The sequence below is a fragment of the Thamnophis sirtalis genome, unplaced genomic scaffold (genome assembly GCF_051295495.1).
Source record: "Thamnophis sirtalis isolate CommonGarterSnake01/CBP01778 unplaced genomic scaffold, rThaSir2_p1.2 scaffold_1, whole genome shotgun sequence".
Taxonomy (NCBI): domain Eukaryota; kingdom Metazoa; phylum Chordata; class Lepidosauria; order Squamata; family Natricidae; genus Thamnophis; species Thamnophis sirtalis.
The window spans coordinates 20002957-20027841 of record NW_028261381.1 but is presented as its reverse complement, the minus strand read 5'-3'; the positions used below and the strand labels follow the sequence as shown (position 1 = coordinate 20027841).

The window sequence follows — 24885 nt, the reverse complement described above, 5'->3', positions numbered from 1 at the left end:
TTCTGGTAAGTCCTGCAGTCTAACAAACAGCTTTTCCAAGTATGCAGATGGTTGTATTAGTTAGGAGGAAATTAAAAAGCCTGCGGTGCCATCCAGAAAGTCTGCATTTGGTTTTCTCTTTCAATGGGGTTTGTCAACTCACAACATTTAGCCTGAGTAATCACAAGTAGTCCTTGACTTACAACAGCTCACTTAGTGACCATTCAAAGTTATAACGGCACTGAAAAAAGGGACTGTTTTTCAGACTTGTGACCGCTGTAGCATCCCCAGGGTCACGTGATTTTCAGATGCTTGACAACTGGCCCACATTTTGATTGGTTGCAATGTCCCGGGGTCACGTGACCCCCTTTTTTGCGACCTTCTTTGCTAGTCAACGGGGAAGCCAGATTCCCTTAACCGCCGTGTTACTAATTTAACAACTGCAGTGATTCACTTAACAAATGTGGTAAAAAAAGTTGTAAAACGGGGCAAAAACTCACTTAGCAAATTTCTCACTTAGTAGCTTAAATTCTGAGCTCAGTTATGATCAAAAGTTGAGGACTACCTGTATACAGAACAGGCAAAAATCCAAAATTATTTAGGACAGCTAATAAATAAAACTCACTAGCAGGTGCCGTCATGTTAACTGGCTCATCAATGTAAGCAGGCTCTCCTGGTCCACATTTGTTGCACGCTGAAACTCTGAACAAGTATTCTTTTCCTTGGGCAAGATCTGGGACAGTAAATTCTTGGTCAAGAACCTTGTCGATCACCTGCAAAAACAAGACAGTCTCTTTCGTATCGTAGCCCAGAATATTTCCAAATTAAAAAGCTGGCTTTATTAAAAAAGATATTTTTTTTCTGTTTAAAACATACTTTAATCCACGTTTTGCGGCTCACTTCACGCTTCTCAATAAGGTAGCCAGTCAATGGGCTTCCTCCATCATTTTCAGGAGGTTCCCATGTTAGTTGTACTGTGCTCCTAGTTATTTCTCCAACTGTTAGTTCTCTTGGTGCACTTGGGCGAGCTGAAAATAAATGCAAATTAGATTATAAACCTATTACACAGCTGTACATTTATTTATGTATTTACCAATACTTATATACCACTCTAATCACTAGTGACTGAGTAGCTTCCATGTCAAATATAGCAATTAGATTTAAAACCAAATACAACACAACACAATAACCTACAATGTGACACAGGAATTACATTTCCACAGGAACTAAAATTCATCTCACTCCCAAATATCACCTGGAAGAGCCAAGGTTTAATGGTATTTCAAAATCACAGCAGGGATTTATTTGATGATGTTTGAAATGAAATATTTTGGTGACGGGGCTTAACAGAAACAGGCTTTAGGCCTAATTCTTCATGCTTTTTTTTTTTAAAGCATACAGTATATCATCCTATACCTATAAAATTAAAATTACCTTCAAATATTTGCAGTAGTGCTTAATCCTGAGTATGTGCATATAAATTGATACCTTGAATATTTATTTAATGAACAGCATTTTTATATTTTGGAATTTCATTGTGAAAAAGAAAGTAGAAATTAATGTAATTGAATGTTATATATATATATATATATATATATATATATATATATATATATATATATATATATATATATATATATATATATATATATATATATATATATATGAAGGTGCTGATTGTTATGTATTTGGTCATTTAATATTGTCAGATTGTTCATTTAGTTTATAATAATTTATAATACAAATACATTTACTTAGCATTAAAACTGAATGCTTACCAATGACATTAACATCGATTTCTCCTGATACAGATGATACAGGATTGACTAATTTCAAAGTATAAATGCCTTTATCTGGCCGTTCGCTTGGTGTAATAGTCAATTTTGCAAAGGCAATATTGGTCTCAATTTTCACCCGATTGCCATCTTCTAAAACCTTGCCACCCACTGACCATGTGGCGGTGGGAACTGGGTAGCCAGTGATGGGGACACGGATTTTGACTGGCTCTGGAACAATAACTTCAAGTCCATCTTTAAAGCCGCTTAAGTCCATTGTAGGTCCAACTGAAAAACAAACACAATTTGTGACAATTAATCTGGGGCAATTTTTATGATGGGTTTAATTTTTATTCATGGTAGAAAAGGTAGTTGTCATAATTGGAAGTACTATTTTAAGCTGACTCTCTGTTGTAAGACTCCCCACTCCCATCTGATATAATTGGAGTGAAAAAACCTGATAGTAAGACCAATTCTGTTTAAAGAACAATTTTATAGAAGAATAGAGGTGCTATTTGTATGTGCTTAACAAGCAGCATTGAAATAGTAGCTTTCATAACCAAGGATATCATCCCTTTGGATCAATCTTAATTACATCTCAGAACTATATGGAAATGTTTATCATGTCCTCCATTTCCACACAGTGATGACACCTGCACAAAACATTTTATAAGATCTTTTGCTCATGGCAAAGTCTACTTCGGGATCTACATTGTGAAAATGTGAAGTAGTTGCAAAGTTTTGGCTACAGCAAGGCCTCCCAAAGCCTTGCTTTGCCAGCTGTCATCAGCATACCCCCAAAGCCTTAAAATACCCTGACTGAACCTCTGAATGGCTGCAGTAGATTTGCTTACAACAGATGATCTGCACATAGCTATTGTTTTTTCATAAGGATGCTTTAATCGCAAGAACTAGAGGACTGATTTTACTAATAAGCATATATAACATTTACTTTGAATTGCTGACATGTCAGAGATAAATAAGATCTACTTACCATGTGGATCATCTGCGGTTAGTGGTCCAATAGCCTCAGCTGGATCTGATACACCAGCAGCATTTTCTGCAGAGACTCTATAATAATACTTAGCTAGAGGTGTCAATCCAGTCACCTGCCAAGACAAGGGCACTTTTTGTAAATGACATCAGCTGAAAGCAATCCAATGCTTTATGAGCTTCAGAAAAAAAGTTACAACTTACAGTATAAGAAAGCTTAGGTGCAAGTTTTACATTGCAACGAATCCAGTCATCCGTTCCTTCTTCACGCCGCTCTATAATGTAGCCCAAAATTGGACTTCCTCCATCTTTTAGTGGAGGCTCCCATTTCAGTTTCACAGATGACTTAGTTTGCTCAGAATGATCCAGGTTAATGGGAGGACTGGGTCTTTCTGCAAGACAGTAATTTGGAAGGTTTAAATATTGTTCCTTTCAAGAAGGATGCACAAAATACGAAAAAATAAAAATATTGAATCTTTCTCCATGAACATGGAAAATACTTGAAAGAAATTGGACATCTGTTTTGAATGTGATACTTCTATTCTCTCCTTTAGTCACAGCTAATGATTTCTTAAATCATGAACACAGATCATAAACACGGATTCTCCTCAAATCTTTCCTATGCTTATATTTACAAATAAATAAAATTATGACTGAGAGATAATGAGAAACTGCTCTCTTATTGTCAGCATACTAACCAATTGGATCAGTTATCTTCACTGCATGTGTGGATGCACTGGGTTTGCCAACTCCAATTTGGTTTTGTGCTCTGACCCTGAAAAAGTATTCTTTGTTCTCCACCACGTCAGTCAACGTGGCAGATAATTCATGGGCTGGCGTAGTCATGGCTGGCTCCCACTTAATTGATCCTCTGTCACGCAGCTCAATCACATAGCCTGTAATTGGAGAGCCTCCATCATATTCTGGTGGCTCCCAGGTAAGAGTTGCGCTGGACCTGTTCACATCAGCAACCTGTACATTGAGAGGTGGACCTGGCACTTCTGCAAAGTGGGAAGAAAATTGCAAACATACGTTATTTCTACTCTAAAGTATTGAAACAGCATTAATCTTCTCAAGTATCTGGAACTATTTTCTTACCAAATCTGCTCTTTGCTTCAACGGGTTTATCTGTTACCACAGGTTCACCAGTGCCAACTCTGTTTTTTGCACTCACACGGAAGAGGTACTCCACGCCACCTTTTTGAAGGCCAGTTACTGTGTATTCACAACTATCAGCACGATCAGTTGCCAAAATCCAGGTCTTGCGTTTGATGTCACGCCTTTCCACCACATAACCTGTAATCTTACTACCACCATCGCTTTCTGGTTCTTCCCATGCAAGGCTGACTTCACCATCAAATGTTTCTGTGACTTCCAAATTCCTCACCGGGCCAGGGACATCTTAGAGGAAAAGAAAGCAAGATGCATTTAACGGAATGGCAAATCTTGAGTTTGACAATAAGTTTTATAGCTGAATGAGTTGCATGACTATTTATTTCTTTTAATTCTACTTTTAGTCATAAAATCAAATCTCTTTATTATGAACTTTAATCAGCCTTTGCTTTTAACTATTATAGAGAGCCGAGGTGGCGGAGTGGTTAGGGTGCAGTACTGCAGCCACTTCAGCTGACTGCTAGTTCTGCAGCTCGGCGGTTCAAATCTCACCGGCTCAGGGTTGACTCAGCCTTCCATCCTTCCGAGGTGGGTAAAATGAGAACCCAGATTGTGGGGGCAATATGCCGACTCTGTAAACCACTTAGAGAGGGCTGAAAGCCCTATGAAGCGGTATATAAGTCTAACTGCTATTGCTATTGCTATATTCATTGTTTCTGTATTAAAAATATAGGTACCATTGTTCAACTACTATTATCAGAAAAAACTTACTAAAAGTAACGTTTTTGGAAGTTAAGAACTTACTGATTACTTGAACATTAATGCGACCTTCGGCTTTTCCATGTTTATTTTTCAGTATGACTTTGTAACTTCCCTTGTGCGATGGCTTGGCTGCAGGGATTCTGAAAGAGGTACTATCAGCTGTTGTATCAACAGTCTGAGTGGGTAATGCTTCATCTTCTTTAAGCCACTCAGCCTCTGCTCGTGGATAGGCATCATATGGAACAACCATGGTTAATGGCTGGCCAACATCTACCACAAGATCTTGGTCACCTGTCTTTATTCTTGGAGCAGCTAAGGGAAATAATAAAGAGGAATTAGCATTTGAAAATAAGTTACAGAAACGATGCATTCAACTGAGTTTGATGAAGAAAAGCAAAGTGAACCTTGAACTCTTAAAATAATTCATTGTGTTCGGTCAGCCAAATTGTAACTGCCAGTTTTGTGGCATTGGGTGCCTCTTAAACTACAAAACAATGGCACCTTGTTATCACCTTTATAATTCACAGAGAGTTTATCTAAGGTGGATAAAGTTTTCTGATTGACCGCATGTAGAGATTTCAGTGCATAAAAACTAAATTTATATATTGTATATAAAATCTCAAAAAGTAATGTAAGATTTTCACACAGTGGTGTTCAAGCTAATTGATAGAGCCTCCGTATAGAACAAATAAGTGCTAGATATTAAAGAACTAGCAGCGAGGTATGAAATTGAGACATAATAGAATTGAATAGCCGTACACACAAGAAAGATGTGTGAACTTTTTATGTGAGTTTTTTATTCCCACTGAAACTAAGAATTCCGGAATTAACATTCAGAAAGAGAATTGAAAGGTTTTTGATACATCTATAAATGTTCTTTTTTGCTATGATCAGTTTGAAAGACTTACCTGCTAGTTCTAACTTAGCTCGAGCTTCTTTATCTTTGGCAATAAATCTATATTCTCCTTGATCACGAGGCCTTATTTCACAGACCTGCAGCCTGTGGATCTTTCCTTCACTCATCATTTGATGTTTGTCACCTTGGACTATAATCATGTTGTTTCTCAGCCATTTGACCTCCACTTTATCTTTATTCAGTTCAGCAGAAAAGATGACATCCGTACCAGGAGCTTCATAAGCATCTTGTGGTGGGCGGATGATCTCAACAGGAATTTCTGATAGAAATATCCATAAATATGTGTTTTATCATTCCGTCTTTTAATTAAAAAAAAGTACTGAGACTTGGGAAGGAACATAAGTCAAAGCCGCAAACGTACCTTCAACGAAGAGTCTTGCTCTGGATTTCCTGTCATCCACTCCACAGGAATATTCACATTCATCTTCTAGTCTGCAGTCTTTTATAATTAATCTGTGTAGATTTCCATCCTTTTCAAATTGATACCTTTAGATGAGGTGGGGGGAAAAAACCCAGGATTATGTGTTCTGCCGAGAAACAAGAACAGAAACAGCAACAACACGTGGCTGAACTAGCACTTACTTTTTGCCTTCTTTTATTTCGCGCCCATTTCTGTACCACTTCACAGCTGCTTTCTCCTTGGAAAGCTGGCAACTAAAGACAGCATCGTCAAATTCAGTAACTGTTTGGTCCTGCAAATGTTCGATGAAATCGGCAGGTGCTTCTGTGATAATAAGCTCCGCCACGGATTTATCTTGGCCAGCAGTGACGGTGTATTCCCCTTCATCTATAAACCCACAATCTTTAATAATAAGGGAATGCTTGTATCTGTCCACTTTGTATAAAATGCGGCGGTCAAAAGTGACTTCTTCACCATTCTTTGTCCATGGAAGTTTTACATTGAGACGGTTAACTTTGCACCAGAATGTGACAGATTTCTTCTCCATGGTTTCAATGTCTTGAAGAGGTTCCACAATTCTGAGATCCTCCTCTGTGGTGAGAGATTAATTAAACGCAATTATTTTAAGATTCTTTTCTAAAGTTGGGTAGGACTGATATCTTGGATCATTTGCTAGTGTAAAGCACTTACCAAGTACAGTTAAATTGGCGGATGACTTGACATGTTCTCCTCGCTGATTTGTTAGCGTTACTGTATACACTGCCTGATCATTCTGATGAGCATCTCTGATCCTTAGAGAATACAGTAAATCCTTATGGACCATGATGTATTTTGCACTGTCATATATCGGTTCGTTATTTTTGTACCATTTAGCTTTGGCACCTTCTGTATTAACTTCACAGTTGAAGACAAGCTCTTCTCCTTCTCTAACTGTTTGGTCTTTCAGCGGAATAACAATCCTGAGTTTTTCTGTAAATGGAATTAATGTGTCATTTGTAGGCTGCATACTGAACCATACAATAATAGCGTGCATAGTAGTCATGCAGGGAAAAAAGAAACTTACCAATCACTTTCAACATCGCTTTTGCTTTGACATCTCCAAGCATGACAATATAACGGCCCTCATCTTCCAAGACAGATTCTTTGATGACCAAGACTCTCTTTTTGCCATCAGAAAATATATCGTATCTGTCGTCTGCTTCAAGAATAGTATCGCCTCTGAGCCACTGCACACCAACGTTGTCTTTAGACACGGAGCAGGAAAATTCTGCCTTTTGTCCTTCAATAACTTCAAGGTTTTGAGGCTTAGTTATAAACTCTGCTGAAAGCTCTGTAAAAGACATTACAAGTTATGATTTAGCTGTTAGTGGAAAGAACACAGATGACTGAAAAGTAATTGTTTTATTCAGCAGATACTACAATGCTATGAGTTCCCTGCCTTTTTGATAGCCACATTTGGAAATTTGAAATCAGGTTGATGGTTTATACTCTCACAAACTGTTTGTTGGCTTTCTAATCTAAAGCACTAATTTACAAGGAGGATTCACTCTATTATCTAAGTTTGCTTCCCCTTCCGCCTCTTGGCATCTCTGCCCACCTCCCAAATACCAGTTGAATGCAGCCACCAAACTTTTTTTTAAAAAATTACTATTTTCTAAGAAGCTTATGGGCCCAAGAGAACTTCTTGGAATTAAAAAATGATGCCAAATGTTCCCAGTCCTTTTGCAAAATGCCAACTTTCCATTTTTAAATTAGAAAGATGTTCCTGGATGCCATTCTGGGAACTGTAGCCTAACACAACCAGAGATTGCTTTGGAATAGACTTGGAACTGTTTATGCTTAAGCAGCAAATAAGCCCAGTATTTCACTGCCTACTTAACCACTCTCTGGTTCTGAAAAATATCAAAGCAAGTGTCTCACCATTGACTTTGAGTTTGCCTGTCGTCTGAGCGTTTGGAAGCTTGCAACTGTAGGCTCCTGCATCATCCAGGGAAGCATTGTGAATGATCAAAATTCTCTTTTTGCCGTCAACTTTTTGTTCAACTCTGCCACCCTCTGGCAACTCCTGGTCGCCTTTGAACCACGTTACTTCTGCACCAGGTTTGGAGACTTCACAAATAAATTTGATGGTGTCTGCTTCATTAACTTCCACATTGGGTAGGTTTTTAGTAAAGAAAGCTTCCTCCTCTGCATAAAGGAATCATAGTTTTATTTCATGACAACTGCAATTTGCATAAAATAAAATAAAAAAAAGGGGGGAGGGAATTCAGTTTTACCTATCACTGTAAGCATGCCCGAAGTTCTGGCTGCTTTTGCTTCACAAGCATATTCTGCTTCGTCATCAAGTAAACATTTATTGATGACAAGTATTCTCTGGGCACCTTTTGCGATGATGTCATACTTCTTGCCTTTTTTAATTTCAATTCCATCCCTAAACCACTGTGCCTGCATTAACATTATTGACAAAATATGAAATTGTGTTAAAGACAATAATAGGTATTAGAGTTTAAGCTTTCAAAATGTTAGTAAAGAATTGAAATCTCTACTTTTGAAGTTGATAGTTTGAACTGAACATCTCAAGCTTACTTCGTAGGTCTGGTTATCTAGCTAGGATAGTTTTGGTTTTTTTCTGGCTATTGTGCCGCTTTATAAAAACTGCTCATATAAAAGGGTGCTGTGCCCAGAATTTCAACTCCTGAATGAGCAAGTGGAAGAATACATCCCCAGAACTTCATCTCTAAAACAACCCGGCCACATAATCAGTCAAAATTTGTGTAGTAGAAAATTCTCACAAATGCAGCTGATTGGGAATCTGGTGGCCGTTTTGATAGGATGACATGTGAATGGCTTTTACTATTGTGATGGGATTATTGGTTTGGAAACAGAGAACATGTAAAATGTTTGTGTGTGTGTGTGTATGTGTGTGTGTGTGTATATGAATGAAAGCAGTTAGCTTCCTCCCATAATTGGGGCATACCAGGGGTTGTGACTTTAAATATATACCTTTCTCCCTGGCTCAGCTGATAACGGATCAGAGCCTGTGGCTTAGTGGTTAACACATCTGCCTAATATGTAATATAGCCCAGGTTCAAATCCCAGTAAGGGTATGGCTAGCTGATGAGAGCTAAATAGCTTGAAATAGATCTATACTAGTCTCCCTTTATTTATTTATCAGCACAAATACTACACACACACAGACACATATATATATACATACACCCACACATGCATACATACATACACACACACACAGACACTTTTTTTTGTAGATTTTTCATTGGTGTAGGTATGCTGGTCTTGTCATATTCGGGTCTTTTCCTGTGTAAGATTATCCTATACAGGTTGCTTACATGGGAAAAGACCCAAATACAACAAGACACACACACACACACACACACACACACACACACACACATACATACACATACATACATACACACATGTATGCATATATGTATGTGTGTGTATGTATGTATGTATGTATGTGTATGTATATCAGTTGTGTATGTATATCAGTTTTGCCATCAGTTGACAGCCCATTATCCTTATGTGGTATTTTCTACATGAAGTAAGATTTCCACTAATAAAGATATATAAATATTTTATTCCTTAACTGAATCCAGCATATAAACAGAGTACATTTTTATACATATTTCATTTGCATATTTTAAAAATGGTAACTATTATTTTACATCAATAATAGTTAAAAAAATTAAATATGTAAATGATATATATATGTTAGAGAATAAAAGATATCTTTTTTATTAGGGAGGAGAATGAAAGGGAAAAGGCAATTATAGGAATGTGATGGATAATGACTGCCTACAGTCAAAGCCTAGTGAACAATGTTTTGTTTGTGTACATAGTGTAAGCATAATGGCTAGAATCTAACTCTTTGTTGGGAACAGGTTGAATTCTGATGTGTTTTTCTAAATAAAATGTATTCAAAAGTTCAGGTATTAGAGTTACTAAATGTCACACACCTTAACAGATGGCCGGGAAATTTCACATTCAAAGCGAGCTGCTTCCTTTTCCTTAACTTCAAGATCAGTTAGAGGTTTAAGGAACTCAACACGAAGGGCTGGAAGAGAAAATGTGCATATTTCAATTAAGTGCATATAAAAATGAATGTTTAAACTAGTTTTTAATCACTTGGTTGTTTTAAACCGTTGTGAGCTGTCCAGAGTCACATAGGTGAGATGAGTGGCAATACCAATTGAATTAAATAAATTTTTTAAAATGAAAAGATTTACTAGCAATGAAACAAAATCATCAATAGTTGAGGCACAAAATATGGAAGCAAGAACCTGGTGACCTTCTACCGCTGCACCATAGAGAGTATTTTAACTTACTGCAACTGTGTATAGCTTGTCAATTGCACAGTGGCAGATAGGACAGCGCTCCATAGGGTTAATGTCATTGCCCAGAGGATTATTGATTGCCCTCTCCCCTCTTTGGAAGAGCTTTAGAACTCCTGCTGCCTTAAGAAAGTTCAAAACATTCTTAAAGATCCATCTCATCCTGGGCTCCCCTTTTTTTTTGAACTATTACCATCTGGCAGGCAGTACAGGATAATAAAAACAAGGACAAATAGGCTGAAAAACAGCTTCTATCCCAGGGCAGTAACTATGTTGAATTCTACGGTATAGTGCAATATTAATGCAATATCGGGTTTTCAATTTCAATTATAAAGCATGTGAAGGATGTGTTTTTGTGTTTTTATTTTTAATAGTTATAATATACACTGAAGATGGCATTTAATTTCATTGTATGATGTGCAATGACAATAAACTAAACTGAGCTGAACTTTGGAGAAGCTTAGGAAAAGAAGACAAGAGGGTTATACAATGCGGCAAGATCCCAAAGGGAAAAAAAATGCTGAGGGTCCCAGAGAACCACTGTTCATTGAGTCATGAGGAATCAGAAGTGACTAAACAACACAGCTAAGCCTCTTTTAGTTGTTGTCAGGAAAGTACAAGCAGACTTACGTTCAACATTCAAGAAACAGGAAGTTTTGAAATCTTTAGCATCGCAGGTGTATGTTTTAGCATCATCCAATGTGCAGTCACGAATAATAAGTTTCCTGACTCTGCCATCGGCAATGATATCATATTTCTTTGTTTTGTGAATCTGTTGACCGTTCTTGAACCATTTGACGGGTGCATTTTCTCTGGATATTTCACACTCCAATTCTGCAGTGGCTTCCTCCTCTACAGTTTGGTCCTCAAGGGGTTTAGTAAACTCCACGGGTGGTTCTGAGGAACAAAATAAACCAGTTATTTAGATCTTGTGTATTTGGCACAGACGAGGACAGTTTAATGTAATGATTAAGGCACCTGGCTAAAAACTGGGAGACTGAGTTCTAGTTCTACCTTAGTCCAAAAGTCTATTGGGTGACCTTGGGTGAGTTACTCTTTCTTAGCCCTGCAGTGGCTAACCATTTCTGAAATCTTGCCAAGAAAATTGCAGAGACTTGACTAGATAGTCACCAGGAATCAACACACACAGACACACTTCAGAGAAGAATACAGTAGCTATCTCTTTTAAAGACTGAAATATAGACACTATTCCAGTTTGCACTTTAGGTTATAAAATAATTATTCAATTAAACACTGTTCCTTATCTAGATCAGCATCATCCAGCACCATACCCTGGTGTTCTACAAAGCTTACCTTTTACAAAAAGATTTGCTTTAGTTTTGAAATCCTGTGCAGTCAGTGTGATTTCTCCAGCATCTGTTAGCTTCACATCCCTGAGAACAAGAGTATGAACTTTCCCATCAGCACGGGGCACAACCTAAAAGAAAAGAAAACATTGGATGAAATATTTATCATGTAACTTCAATTAATATACACTTATTATTTCTGAATGGGGGTGCACAACTTTGCACAACTCAAGGCAGCACCAGCTCTTGCCTGGCACTTCAAGGACTGGATTCCAAAAGTGGTTAAACCTTTGGACCCAAATTCATTGGCAATGTTTTATTTTATATATTTTAATCATCTCTATATTGCTATATGTACTTATACAACCAGGCGCATAATACACACACACACACACACACACACACACACACACACACACTCTGAACTGTTTACTTTCCCCAACACATAATATATATGCATTGATTCTATCTCTTCTATGTTTGCTTCTGTAACAACTTTTTATATTTCATTGCAATTTATTTAATCATCAATAGTTGGCAGATATAGTAGTGTATAATGCAGACAGTGAGATTCAGCACTGAGAGAGAGAGAAAAAACCTCTTCCCCAAATTAGGAAAAAAATGAGAAACAACGCAGAAGCTCCAATTCAGAGCAGATCAGACATAGATTTGCATGTCATTTAACCTTATTGATATCTTGTTCAATCTGTATTTCTTCTAGAGCACACGCAGCTACATTAGTTTTGGGGCTATAATTCGAGAAAAGGGGTCACAGCAAATAATAGCTATTACCACTTTATCTGTTCTCCCAAAGCAAAGTAGAGTCAACTCTGATTAAAACTTGAATGAGAGACCATTAAGAGAACCCTGAGCTGTAGATTAGGCCAAAAATTTGAAAAATAAAATATCTCTGAAGAAGGCAATGGCAATGACATTGGCAAACTACACTTGTATTTTTGACAATTAAAGAAGATATTCAGGATTTGTGCTTGTAATCCATTTCAAAAAAGTATCTCAACAGATGATGCTTGGATTCTCTACAATCGGCCATTGGGGTTCTATAAGGTCAAATTCAGAAGTTCAGTCACAATGAACTTCTGAATTCAGAGTGTACAGGATCCACTTTGCACCTTTGTTTATCATCAAAATGAGATACATGCATAGCTTGTTTCTGCATAAGTAATGCCTATAGCTATAGCTAGTGCAAGACTGCACTTAAATACTATATATGTTCTTCTAGTCTCTTAAACTGACATAAGTGAATAATTTAGAAATAAAAAAACTAGCAAAATGATATTAAGAAATAATACATCAAGTCTTTTCATTGAAAAATAATTAAATGAATACTTTATGATTGTTGCTGTCATAAAGTTCTCTGATTTAATTCAATTGCTTTGTGTTATGCTATGACTTCATCGTGTTTTATTGGAATTTACAGTTTGAGTTTTGTTTTATTCTGCAGATAACTCTGGCTGTAGCAAAACTGATAAAAGAATAAGTGATCAAATAACTTTAAGATATGCCTTATTATTTTTAAAATACTTAGGAAATAGTAAACGTTGAATTATATATAGGTAGTTAATACGTTGATAGGCATTTAGTCTATCATGTGAGAACAACTTACAATTTGAAAAACCTGAAAATATTATGCCAAATTCTCAAGCTTAACTAGCCATAAAGCCTTCATTTTAACAAGGAAATTTATATTTTCTTTTGAAGGAAATTGTAATTGTAATCCTGTTATTAATAAATACTCCAATTGCCGAAATGAATGAACTACTGGTAATAAAACAAGCGTGAAATAAACATTTAACCTAATAGAACCTGGGCAGGCCATTTCTTATAATATAAAGACTGATGCTAAAGGTACTTTAAATAGTCAGCCAGCCACATTCCAAGCAATTCACATCTCAGTGGTGCTAACACACACTTAACAATGAGTTAAAAATAGAAAGTGGGAAAGGCTCAGCAAGGATCTCTTTCTAGAGTGATATCTCTGGAAGTGTGGCTGAAACGCCTGAAATAGGAATTTCCCAAACTCTTTCATTCCTTCTAAGAAAAATGAATGTTAGGTCTGGATTCAGAGGGCATGAATGATAAGGAAAAACTAATAAAATAACTGAAGAATATTTATTGCTCCTCAACATCAGCGGTGAAAACATTTATCCAGATTCTGTGACGTCAGTCATCTCCCTGGGCATTAACGTCTTTGGATTTATTTTTCAATTAATAGTTCAGAATAAGCCCTTGCAAGGAAATCCAATACACATCTAGCCAGGAGAAATCCCCACCATGTTAACTGGGAATGAGTCTCCACTAACTGTTGTCAGATTGTAGCTTCAGTTAGGACTTGGAAGCTCCCAAATTGGGGTGAAAAGATGAACAAGAAAGACAAGGAGGGAGGTTAGAAAATGGGAAAACATAAAAATAGATCGATTTTATGTAAATATAGAACCAGGTTTGCTTGAATTCCACCCCAAAGATCCATCAAAGTGAAGAAGAAAATAAGTAAATACAAAAACAGAAGGAGGGAGGAAGGAGAGGGAAAGAAGAAAGGGAAAAGGAAAGGAAGTAAGGGAGGGGTAGTGAGAGTAGGGGAGAGGGTAGGAAGGGGAAGAAGAGAGGAGGAGTGGGAGGGAGGGAGAAAAGAGAAAGGAGAGGAGGAAAGAAGAAGGTAGAGAAGGGAGGTTGGGAGGAAAGGAGACGGAAGAAGAAGTAGGGTTGTTGTAAAATAATATGGGGTGGCAGGAAAGCGCCCCCCATTATATGCTTAAATCTTTAAATAAATTGTGATAAATGTTAAAAAGTAACACATAAATGTTAATAGTACTTATGAAAATGTATATTTGGGAACGTATATATGAGAAAAAAAACTTTTTTAAAAAAGGGAAAACAACGGGAAATGTCAGGAAGACAGGATGGAGGAAAGATCAGGTACCATACCTTGTCACTGGGTTCTAATTTCTCCCCCTTCAGGAACCATTCCACTATGATTCCTTCATAGGAGAGTTCACACTCAAATGTTGCCGTTTCACCAGCCGTCACAGTAACATCTTTAAGTGGTCTCACCAGGCCAATAATACGTGCTTGAAGAAAAGAAGAAATCATCTTCAAATTGATCGCTTTCACCCTTTATTTAACTTCCATAGAGACTTTCCCCAAGACAGAGAGGGAATATAATCAAACTAATCTGATTAAATTAACTAGATCAAGGGAAGGGCTGATCTCTGGAGATTCTCTACTCACAAAGCTGGTGGCTTTTCAAAGAACAGATCAGTTAGAAAGTTACTTTGCATCTATGCCCTTGCCAAGCCCTACATGCCTCTTGCTAAGATAAGGAGCGAGCCATCCAAAATAGAAACACTTTTCTATTGGCTGCAGAAAGAAGTGGTTTCCCACTATACAGGGTTATCCTGTTAATCATCTAGCAATTTCTACAAATTGTTGGGTTATCTCTCCAATCTTAAAACCCAAATTCAAATTAGGAGAAGATACCTATTCACAACTAATTCATTTATATCCATTTATACTACATAGGAACTGATTGGAGAAGCCCTAATTAAACAAATTAATGGTTAGGTTAAAAGCTGATAAGATATAAAAAAAATGAATTAGAAATATTATACTGAATTAGCTAACTGAACATAGGTAATCCTTGATTTTGAACCCCAACTATGCCCAAAATTTCTGTTACTTAGTCATTGTTAAGTGAAATTTGCCTCACTTTACAACCTTTCATGATTGTTAAGGGAATCACTGTAGTTGGTAAGTAAGTAACATGATGGTTTAATGAATCTGGCTTCCTCATTGACTTTGCTTGTCAGAATTACATTACCCCAGGATTCTCATAACATCATAAATACATGCCAGTTGCCAAATGTCCAAATTTTGATCATGTTACCATGGGGATGCTTTAATAATTGTAAGTGTGAAAAATGGTCATAAATCACTTTTTTCATTAAATGAATGGTTCTAAATCAAGGATAACCTATACTACTATAATAGTGATGATGCTGGATTACCTCAATATGCCATGATATCTGAATCATGACTGAAGACTCCACCTCTCTACCCTTATCTGATTGATTCCCATTCATAGGATTAACAAAATACATGGGATAAATGAAGAACAAATATTTTTCCTTTTTGAAATAGATTTGTAAGGGCCTTACGTTTCACTCGAAGATGAGCACTTGATTTGACATTGGCTGCTTGGAAGTCTACGCCACCAGCCTGGTTCAAACGTACATTGTAGAGTACAACACAGTGCCTTTTGCCTTCTTCCTTAATCTCACAATCCTTCAAAAAATGTGAAATTTATTATTTGTTTTAATAATGGCAATTCCTCAAATATCTTTTTTTAAATTAAGAACTCACTTGCTTTCTTTTTATCAATATCTGTATTTAAAATCACATATAGAAACGGGGAGGGGGGGAGAAAGAGAGAGAGAAGGAGAGGGAGAGAAAGAGAGAGAGAGGGAGAGGGAGAGAAAGAGAGAGAGATTTTCTAGATCATTGGTAGTCAACCTGGTCCCTACAGCCCACTAGTGGGCGTTCCAGCTTTCATGGTGGGCGGTGGGGGTTTGCTGTAACTCTGTTTTCTAAATTTTATAAAGTTACTTCCCTACTTTATAAATCACCATTTACTGTAGAACCGGTGGGCAGTCAGAAAATTTTACTACTAACAGAGATACAAAAGTGGGCGGTAGGTATAAAAAGGTTGACTATCCCTGTTCTAGATAGTCATAATTCTGCTAAAATGGGTTGCCATGAATGAAGGGAACGTCAAGCAGAGGTTAACCATTTTGCTGCCCATAAACTCCAGAACACAATATGTTGAATCTTATTCAATATTCAAACTACATTTATGTACTACAACAAGAATCGTGATTACTCATCAGTGTGGTCCACTATATCGGATCAAAGAGAAGCATTGCTTACAGCGGACTGAGTCAAAGATTCTCCTTTCAGTTTCCAGTTTGCGTGAATATCTTCCTCAGAGATTTCAGTTTCAAAACGAGCTGTCTCTGTCTCAAATATTTCCACGCTATATAAAGGACGCACAATAGATATATCACGGTCTGAAAGAAAGAAAAAAGACACCCAATACCGTCAGTCATCATGATAAGGTGGCTGTGTTTTACAGAAGGATTGAAAAAGCAACTGTTGGTTGAAGTTTCTTGTCTTATTTTTTCAATTGCAGGATTTTTAAGGCATTTAATAACAGATTAAATTTAATACACCATGGTATTAAAAGGACTTGCCTTCTATGTTGAGTTTGGCAGATGTCTGGTCGGTGCCACAGTCACAGGTGTATTGACCAATATCTTTTTTCAGTGCCTTCTTCAGGATAAGCATTCTCTTTTTCCCATCAGCTTTAACAACCACGTTCTTTGAGGGAGTTATTTCTTGTCCATCTTTAAACCATTTTACTGGAGCATTTGCTTTGCTAATTTCGCACTGTAAGATGACCTCATCTTTTTCCACTGCAGTGTAATCTTGAAGCTTCCCAGTAAAGTAGGGATCACCCTCTGCAATTTGAAGTAAATGTATCACATTATCAGTATCATTAATATGTTCAAAAGCCACAGACGCTTACCAACGGGAGTTTAAACGTTTTCCTTGCTTTATGGGGTTCTTGCACCTTTAATGGAGGTGTTTTAAATAACAATAGCATTTAGACTTTGATATCGCTTTACAGTGCTTTTACAGCCCTCTCTAAGCAGTTTACAGAGTCAGCCTATTGCCCCCAACAATCTGGGTCCTCATTTTACCCACCTCGGAAGGATGGAAGGCTGAGTCGACCTTGAGCCGGTGAGATTTGATCTGCCAAATTGCAGTCAGCTCGCAGTCAGCAGAAATAGCCTGCAGTACTGCACTCTAACCACTGCGCCACCGAGGCTCATATGTTGCATGCTTTAAAGCTGTGGGATTTTTTGTTTCTTTTTCCAACATATTGACTAAACTTTCCAATCATAGAATGAACAGGAATAACTAATTCCCAATTATTCTGGAAGAGAAATGGCTGGGGTTCCTTTTTTTTTTTAGAAAATAAAATGTAGAAATATATATCAAGGTGCTCCACAGTTATTTTTATGTTTAATTTAAAAATCTGTATTCTTCGTCTTCATGGTACTTAAAAGGTGGTTAATAACAAACTAAGATGGCCCAACGTTAATAAAAACACAACATGCTGAAATAAATGAAGACTCTGACAAACAAAATGTCAGAACAAAATAAAAAAGATTGAGATTGTTTTATTTATATGCCGCCCTATTCCCAGCGGGACTCAAAAAAGCAGTTAAGCAGAAACATAAAAGCTATTTTGCTCAGTAAACATTAGTTTCCTAGACTCATGCCTAAAGTTTATTTTCTTACTCTTGTGTCTAAAGGACAGTAATAAAAAGAAGAACTAAAAAAATGATCTCAGCAAGTAAGAACATTGAAAAGTACCTCATCCAAGCAAGTTCCTCAGTATGCTGCACAAAGAGCAAGACACTTTTTAAGATATAAACAGGAATGGTCTCTGAGATTTGGTGTTTTGTATACAAAGATGAAAAGAGAGCTTGTCTATGGAATGTACAAGGCGCGTCTATTCTTCTGACAAAGACATGGCAATAAAGACACTGAGCAGTTAAACAGACTATCTCCTGTAGGTTTCATTAGTTGTCTTATAAAATGTCATAACAGTTTACAAATTAGAGACAAATAGCAGTTACAAATTAGAATAAAACTATTCAGCAAAATTAAAAAAAAAACCCAAAGAAATAAAATATATAAAATAAGCAACACACCAGAGCCAAATAACAGGGTGCAACAATTAGGGGTGCTAAATCTATAAAAACTTTCGGAAAGAGGAAACACTTTGATGACAAAAAGACAACAGAGAGGGAAAGACATGGGCATCTCTTTTGAAAGGGAGCTCTCCACTCGAATGTAGCCTCTTCAAAGTCTGGAGCAAGATTTTCTGAGAAGGTGCTTCATGCAAATCAGCAGTCTGCCTAGGGCTAAGCTTATATGTATATATATATATTTGGAAGAAATTATCTCTAAAAAGATCCATTAGGCAAACAAAGTCAGGTGACACGTACCAAGAACTGTAAGTTTAGCTTCACTTGATTTGTCCATAGCTTCCACTCTGATCTGAGATGTGTCATCAATAGTTAGATCTTTAAATGTGAGTGTGTGAAATTTGCCATCATCTTTCATCGAAACCACCTTGGACGTATGGAGTCGTTGGTCATTTTTATACCAGATGACAGGAATGTTGTCGTGAGAAAGCTCAACAGTGAATTCTGCACTCTCACGCTCCTTGGCTGTTACGTCTTTGAGCGGGGTAATGAATTTAAGACGAATGCCTAAACCATAAAAGCACCTCATTAAGTTAGGTTCCAAACGCATGAAGCTCTTTAAATATTTTTTTAAAAAGCAAACAGAAATCGCAGAATTGCTGTGAGAAACAAACCTTCAATGATCAGTTTAGCACTTGTTCGCTTGTCTTCGGCCTCAAACATGTATTTTGCTTCATCTTCAAAAGCTACACTCTTAATAATAAGGGCATGCCTTGTGCCTTCGGATTTGATTTCAAACTTCTCATCCCCTGGAATTTCCTGGGTTCCTTTCAACCACCGGAAAGTCTTTGGTTCCCTAGAGACCTCGCATTCAAACTTAGCTTCATCCTTTTCAAAGACTTTGACATCGCTGAGAGGAGTTATAAAGAGGAGAGGCCGCTCTGAAATTAAATGAGGTAATGAAGAGTGTTAGGAATATATATATATATATATATATATATATATATATATATATATATATATATATATATATATATATATATATATATATATATATATATATATATATATATATATATATATATATATGTTATGCAGGTTATGAATTTAATAAACCACAATAACATTGATGAAGAGTGATAAGAAAGATTTGCAAGATGGGCTTAAAGTTGATGCCTTGCAGAACCTACCTTTCACTTTCAAATTGGCAGCGCTTTTAGCATTGGCAGCCTGGAAAGACACTTCTCCAGTCATATCCAACTTGCAGTTGTGAAGAATGAGGATGTGTTTTTTGCCATCTTGAATCATTTCACACTCCTGATTGTTATTGAGGGGAAAGAAAAGAAATGTTGTCCTGATACCCAATTCTCTTTAATTTTTTTTTAAAAAAAGAATTCTTTTTAGATAAAAATGTTACACTACGGTTTGCTCTCGCTGCTGTTAAAAAGGACTTACAGGTGAAGCTGTTAAAGTTTCTCCCTTTAATTTCCAAACTGCAGGAACATCAGGCTCGGAGATTTCAATCTCAAATTGTGCTGTTTCGCCAATGAACACCTCCACACCATATAAAGGACGCTCTATGTTTATCATTCGAGCTGCAATATACAGATACGCAAAGTATTTTAAGATTCCCTGCTTGGATCAGCAAATGAAAATGGTTCAAAAGTGGATCTATGTAGAGGAGGGCAATCACTTACGCTCAACCTTGAGTTCACAATTTGTCTTGTCAGTTCCACAATCACACGCGTAATTTCCTTTATCCGCATCTGACACCTTTTTAATTTTCAATATGCGACGTTTGCCATCGGTCTTTATGGAGATTCTCTTGGAAGCTACCAATTCCTCACCATCTTTATACCACTTCACTGGCACATCTTTACTAAGTTCACATTCCAAAATAACATCGTCTTTCTCAATAGAGGTATAGTCTTGTAATTTCACCGTGAAATATGGATCCGCCTCTATAAGATATGGGTTGGACACGAAGTAGTCATTTGTTTGAAGAAGTTAGTTGTTAACAGTGAACACATAAAACCATAAACAATTAAATACATAAAGATTAAAATACACAGAGATTGTACCTGACAACACGAGACAACATAGAATATTACCTAAGACTTTTAGGTGTGCTTGAGTGTGCAAATTCTTTACTACAGCTTTGATTTCAGAGATATCATCCATTGTCACTTCACTTATTTCCAGTTTGTGAGTCTTCCCTTCTGCAGAGATACGAACCGTTCTACTGGTATGAAGTTTTTTGTCATTTTTATGCCAGGTTACAGGCATATTTTCATGAGAAAGTTCAAAATCAAAGTAAGCGGTCTCTCCTTCCTTCACTGTCTGATCTTTGAGGGGAGTGATGAATTTCAGCCTAATACCTGAAAAGAAGTAAATGGTAATGAAAGTAAATGTTATATGGTCATATCTAGCAGTAGGACTTAAATGACTGATCCTTCTTTTAGGGTTTACTTCTGAATTTTTCAAAGTAATCAACTTGCCTTCTACAAACAGTCTTGCTGTGGTCTTCTTTCCTTCAACTTCAGCCGTGTACTGTCCTTCATCATCAAACTGAGAATCATTGATAACTAGAATATGCTTCTTTCCATCTACAATTATGTCAAATTTGTCACCAATTTTGATGATGTCAGTGCCTTTGGACCATATAACATTGGCTTCTCTGGTTAGCACACATTCAAACCTTGCCTGCCGTTTCTCTGGCACGGTCACATCTTTCAGCGGTACAGCAAAATCTAGCTCAATCTCTGTGAATCAAAAAAAAAATATATCCATCAATATGCCATGTGATATCTATTTATTTATTAAATTTATTTGCCACCCATCTCGCCACAAGGTGAGTCTTACCAATACTCGAATTAACACATGAAGTATTTTAACAAAAATCTTACCTTTTACTGTTAGGATGGCTGTAGTAACTGCATTCAAAGCCTGGTAGAGAACTTCCCCGGCCTGATCTAATTTGACTTTATGTAGGGTTAAGAAGCGTTTTCCTCCTTCAGCTTTGATGTCACAAGTCTGAAAGAATTTAAATATTTATGGATTAGGATACTGATTGTTTAATTTTTTAATAAACACTTATAATGTCTTTGTGATAACAAAACCGATTACAGAATTATATGACCTTGGACCAAGGAGTATTTATTTATTATTATTTTCCATCCATAGATATACCTTTTCTTGTCTTGAGCTACTATTAGTTACTATTAACTGTAAACCTTAGCATATACACTTCTTGCTGTATCACACTATGAAGCACAATGTAGCTCACCAACTACATAGTTGTAACAAATTAATGAATTCTTAAGTACGTATCCTTACAGGGGATGGTCGAAGGATTTCTCCCTTCAACTTCCATTCCCCAGGAATGTCTTCTTCAGAAATCTCTGCATCAAAATTTGCCGTTTCTTTCTCATAAACAGTAACATCTTCAAGGGGTTTTAGCAACTGAACTTCACGTTCTGTAAAACATAATGCAATTAGTAAAACCTCTTCACAGTCTTGATAGCTTCAATCTTTATTCTTAACACGTAGGATAGAATCACTGGCAGATATGCTGCACTAATACAGTTTTACACTTACCACCCAAAGTCAGTTTTGCTGGATATCTGCGACCTTCAACTTCAACAGCATATTCTCCGACATCTTCTGGTGAGCAGTTCTTAATTTTGAGGTAGATATGAGGGCCATCTTTTATAATTTCAGTTTTGTCATTGGGTTCAAGAGGAACTTCTTCATCGCCTTTGTACCATTTAATATTTGGTGTATCTTTCACAACGTCACAAGCAAATGTCGCAGTGCCTTTTGGCTTCACATGTTGATCTCGGATGGGCTTCACCAGCCAGTCCTTTATCATTTCTGCACAAGAGTACACATAATAAATGTATTTCTCTCTTAGTATTTATGGGTATTTTAAAAATCATTTCAATTTTATCTCCTAGGTAACTGTTCACTAAACACAAAGATTAATGATAGCAATCTGTCTTCTGCTTTTCAGCTTTTCTTAAGCATTTCAAAAGATTTTCTTTTCTCTCTTGCTTCTCCTCACATTTTCACCTGCTCCCTTTGACATTTGGGCTTCTTGTTATGCAATGTAGCATAACACCTATCCTCCGCGAGCTGCGCTGGCTACCTGTTGATCTCCGGGTGCGCTTCAAGGTGCTACTTGTCACTCATAAAGCCCTCCATGGTAGTGGATCTGCGTACTTGAGAGACCGCCTCCTGCCAATTACCTCCCTGCGACCAATTAGATCGCATAGATTAGGCCTCCTCCGAGTCCCATCTGCCAGTCAGTGCCGACTGGCAACTACATGGAGGAGAGCCTTTTCAGTAGTAGCTCCGACCCTTTGGAACGATCTCCCCGTGGAGATTCGTACCCTCACCACCGTCCAGACCTTCCGCATAGCCTTTAAGACCTGGCTAGCCCGTCAGGCCTGGGGATAAAGATAATTTGTCCCCACCCGAATGATGAATGAATGTTGCTTACTATTTTACTTTTATGTATTGTTTGTGTCTATTGTCTGTACCCTCCCTTCCTTATTTTATGTAAGCCGCCCTGAGTCCCCTCAGGGAAAAGGGCGGCCTATAAATACTAATAAAATCCTAAAATCCTAAAATCCTAAAAAAAATTATATCAGAAGGGAGAAGGAGAGCTACTGTGTTTTACAGGACTTATTCAAGGACTTCAATAATTAAGTCCCCTTTGAACTTAATGGAGCTGCTTCTTATTAGAAATACGAACTATGGCATTGTTAGTTTCTTCTTTTCATCTGTCTAGTTGCTTATAACTGGGTATTGTGCAAAGTAATTATTTAATGTCAGATTCATTTGATAGACCTATCAGAGATCTGTGTCCTTGAAGGTTTATTGGGCCTACTTCTAATTCTGATGCTTCTCAACAGAATATTATTCTATATTGACCCCAGTGCAATTTCTCGCACTTAAAAGGGGAAAAAAAACCTTAGGTTAGAAAAACAAGCTATGCTTCTTTATCTCCTCTTACTTACTCAACATTTCTCTTCCTTAAGAAAAACAGACCATGTTTATTCTTAATAAATAACCTTTAACTTACCAACAACTTTAACAGTTCCTTTACACATGAGATCAGTATCTGCAACAGTTACAGTGTACTGGCCACCATCGGTGTCATCAGCATCCATGACTGTAACGGCTCGTTGGAGGCCAATGATGCCTAGAGCAAATTTCCCAGGTCGGTCTGTGATAATTTTCCCATCTTTCCTCCATACTACATCTCTCTCTTTGTTCAGTTCACAGGTTAAATAAAAGGGTTGCCCTTTGACAACAGTATATTCCTCCTCCAGGGTCTTCACAAAGCGCACTGGCAGTTCTGGTGAAGAGGAAAAAGCAGATCATTTGCATATATTCTTATTTGCATAATGTACAAAACAGGCATTTAATCAGATGTGTTTGTATTCAGAACCCCTCATATGAGAATGCATCTGTGGAGAATACATTAATTTCAGAGGTGGGTTGCTAATTTGGGCACGCTCCTGCATGCGTGTGACACTTCTGCACATGCACAGAAGCGTCTGGATGAGTGGGCGGAACCTCCCGCCACCGCTACCACCAGTTCAGTCGATTTGGGCTGAACCGGCAGTAACCCACCTCTGATTAATTTCAATTGAGATATTTTATTTACATGTATAGTATAAAGGTATATTGTCAAGGCCAAATATGTACTTACATCAAAAAAATCTAAAATGAATAGTTGGGTTGGCCCATATATGCACAGTGAAGTTAACCTGAAGATACAGAACTGGCATACTCATATTCTCCTCTTTCCTATGCAACCTTTCCTGTTACAAATAGGCCTCAACGTACAACCACAAATGGGCCCAAAAATTTCTGTTGTTATGTAAGACAGTTGTTAAGTGAGTTTTGTTCCCTTTTATGACTTTTCCTGTCACAGTTGTTAAGTGAATCACTGCATTTGGTAAGTTAGTAACACAGTTATTATTAAGGGAATCTGGCTTCCTCATTGATTTTGTCAGAAGGTTATAAAAGAGGACCACACAAGTACATGCCAGTTGCCTAGCTGCCTGAATTTTGATCATGTGACCGTGGGGATGCTACAACGTTTGTGTGAAAATGATTTGAAGTCACTTTTTCAATGTCGTTGTAACTTTGAACGCTCACTAAATGAATGGCAGTAAGTCAAGGACTACCTGTATTTGAATTAGTAATTATTGTTTAACAGGAATAGAAGTAGAAACATGCTACTTTATGGGTTCAATAAGATGCTTCATATTTACCTCACAGTAAGATTTGCCTATGCTTTCTGAGACCCACTTATCACATATGCAAGAAGATTTCTTTTGCTTTGCTTTCATGTTAGGGAATTCTGTCGGTCAAAGCTGTGCTTATTCTTAGCACTTTTATAAGAGTTTTTAAGCCACCACCTTTACATTTGCTTTTAAATATTAATAACTACAATATTGGTGGTTTTAATTCTCATT

The 24885-nt window shown here is 37.1% G+C and overlaps 1 protein-coding gene across 1 annotated transcript in view; it reads right to left on the bottom strand.

Moving 5' to 3' along the window:
• The window catches only part of TTN (titin), a 310344-nt gene that overhangs the window by 96831 nt on the left and 188628 nt on the right, over positions 1 to 24885 (bottom strand). Inside the window, exons 194-226 of the mRNA XM_087705592.1 lie at positions 23481 to 23756; positions 21992 to 22267; positions 21731 to 21870; positions 21301 to 21427; positions 20893 to 21156; positions 20506 to 20772; positions 20092 to 20355; positions 19850 to 19989; positions 19585 to 19711; positions 19069 to 19335; positions 18695 to 18961; positions 16868 to 17134; positions 16545 to 16684; positions 15776 to 15902; positions 14547 to 14689; positions 11611 to 11734; positions 10927 to 11193; positions 9922 to 10019; positions 8215 to 8383; positions 7859 to 8125; positions 7002 to 7268; positions 6629 to 6907; positions 6121 to 6529; positions 5900 to 6024; positions 5531 to 5797; positions 4665 to 4934; positions 3846 to 4148; positions 3446 to 3748; positions 2952 to 3139; positions 2749 to 2863; positions 1758 to 2042; positions 856 to 1007; positions 605 to 752 (exon numbers count right to left, since the gene is read on the bottom strand). Of these exons, the coding sequence (XP_087561718.1) occupies positions 605 to 752; positions 856 to 1007; positions 1758 to 2042; positions 2749 to 2863; positions 2952 to 3139; positions 3446 to 3748; positions 3846 to 4148; positions 4665 to 4934; positions 5531 to 5797; positions 5900 to 6024; positions 6121 to 6529; positions 6629 to 6907; positions 7002 to 7268; positions 7859 to 8125; positions 8215 to 8383; positions 9922 to 10019; positions 10927 to 11193; positions 11611 to 11734; positions 14547 to 14689; positions 15776 to 15902; positions 16545 to 16684; positions 16868 to 17134; positions 18695 to 18961; positions 19069 to 19335; positions 19585 to 19711; positions 19850 to 19989; positions 20092 to 20355; positions 20506 to 20772; positions 20893 to 21156; positions 21301 to 21427; positions 21731 to 21870; positions 21992 to 22267; positions 23481 to 23756 (7128 nt within the window). The remainder of the gene's footprint in view (positions 1 to 604; positions 753 to 855; positions 1008 to 1757; positions 2043 to 2748; positions 2864 to 2951; positions 3140 to 3445; positions 3749 to 3845; positions 4149 to 4664; positions 4935 to 5530; positions 5798 to 5899; positions 6025 to 6120; positions 6530 to 6628; positions 6908 to 7001; positions 7269 to 7858; positions 8126 to 8214; positions 8384 to 9921; positions 10020 to 10926; positions 11194 to 11610; positions 11735 to 14546; positions 14690 to 15775; positions 15903 to 16544; positions 16685 to 16867; positions 17135 to 18694; positions 18962 to 19068; positions 19336 to 19584; positions 19712 to 19849; positions 19990 to 20091; positions 20356 to 20505; positions 20773 to 20892; positions 21157 to 21300; positions 21428 to 21730; positions 21871 to 21991; positions 22268 to 23480; positions 23757 to 24885) is intronic.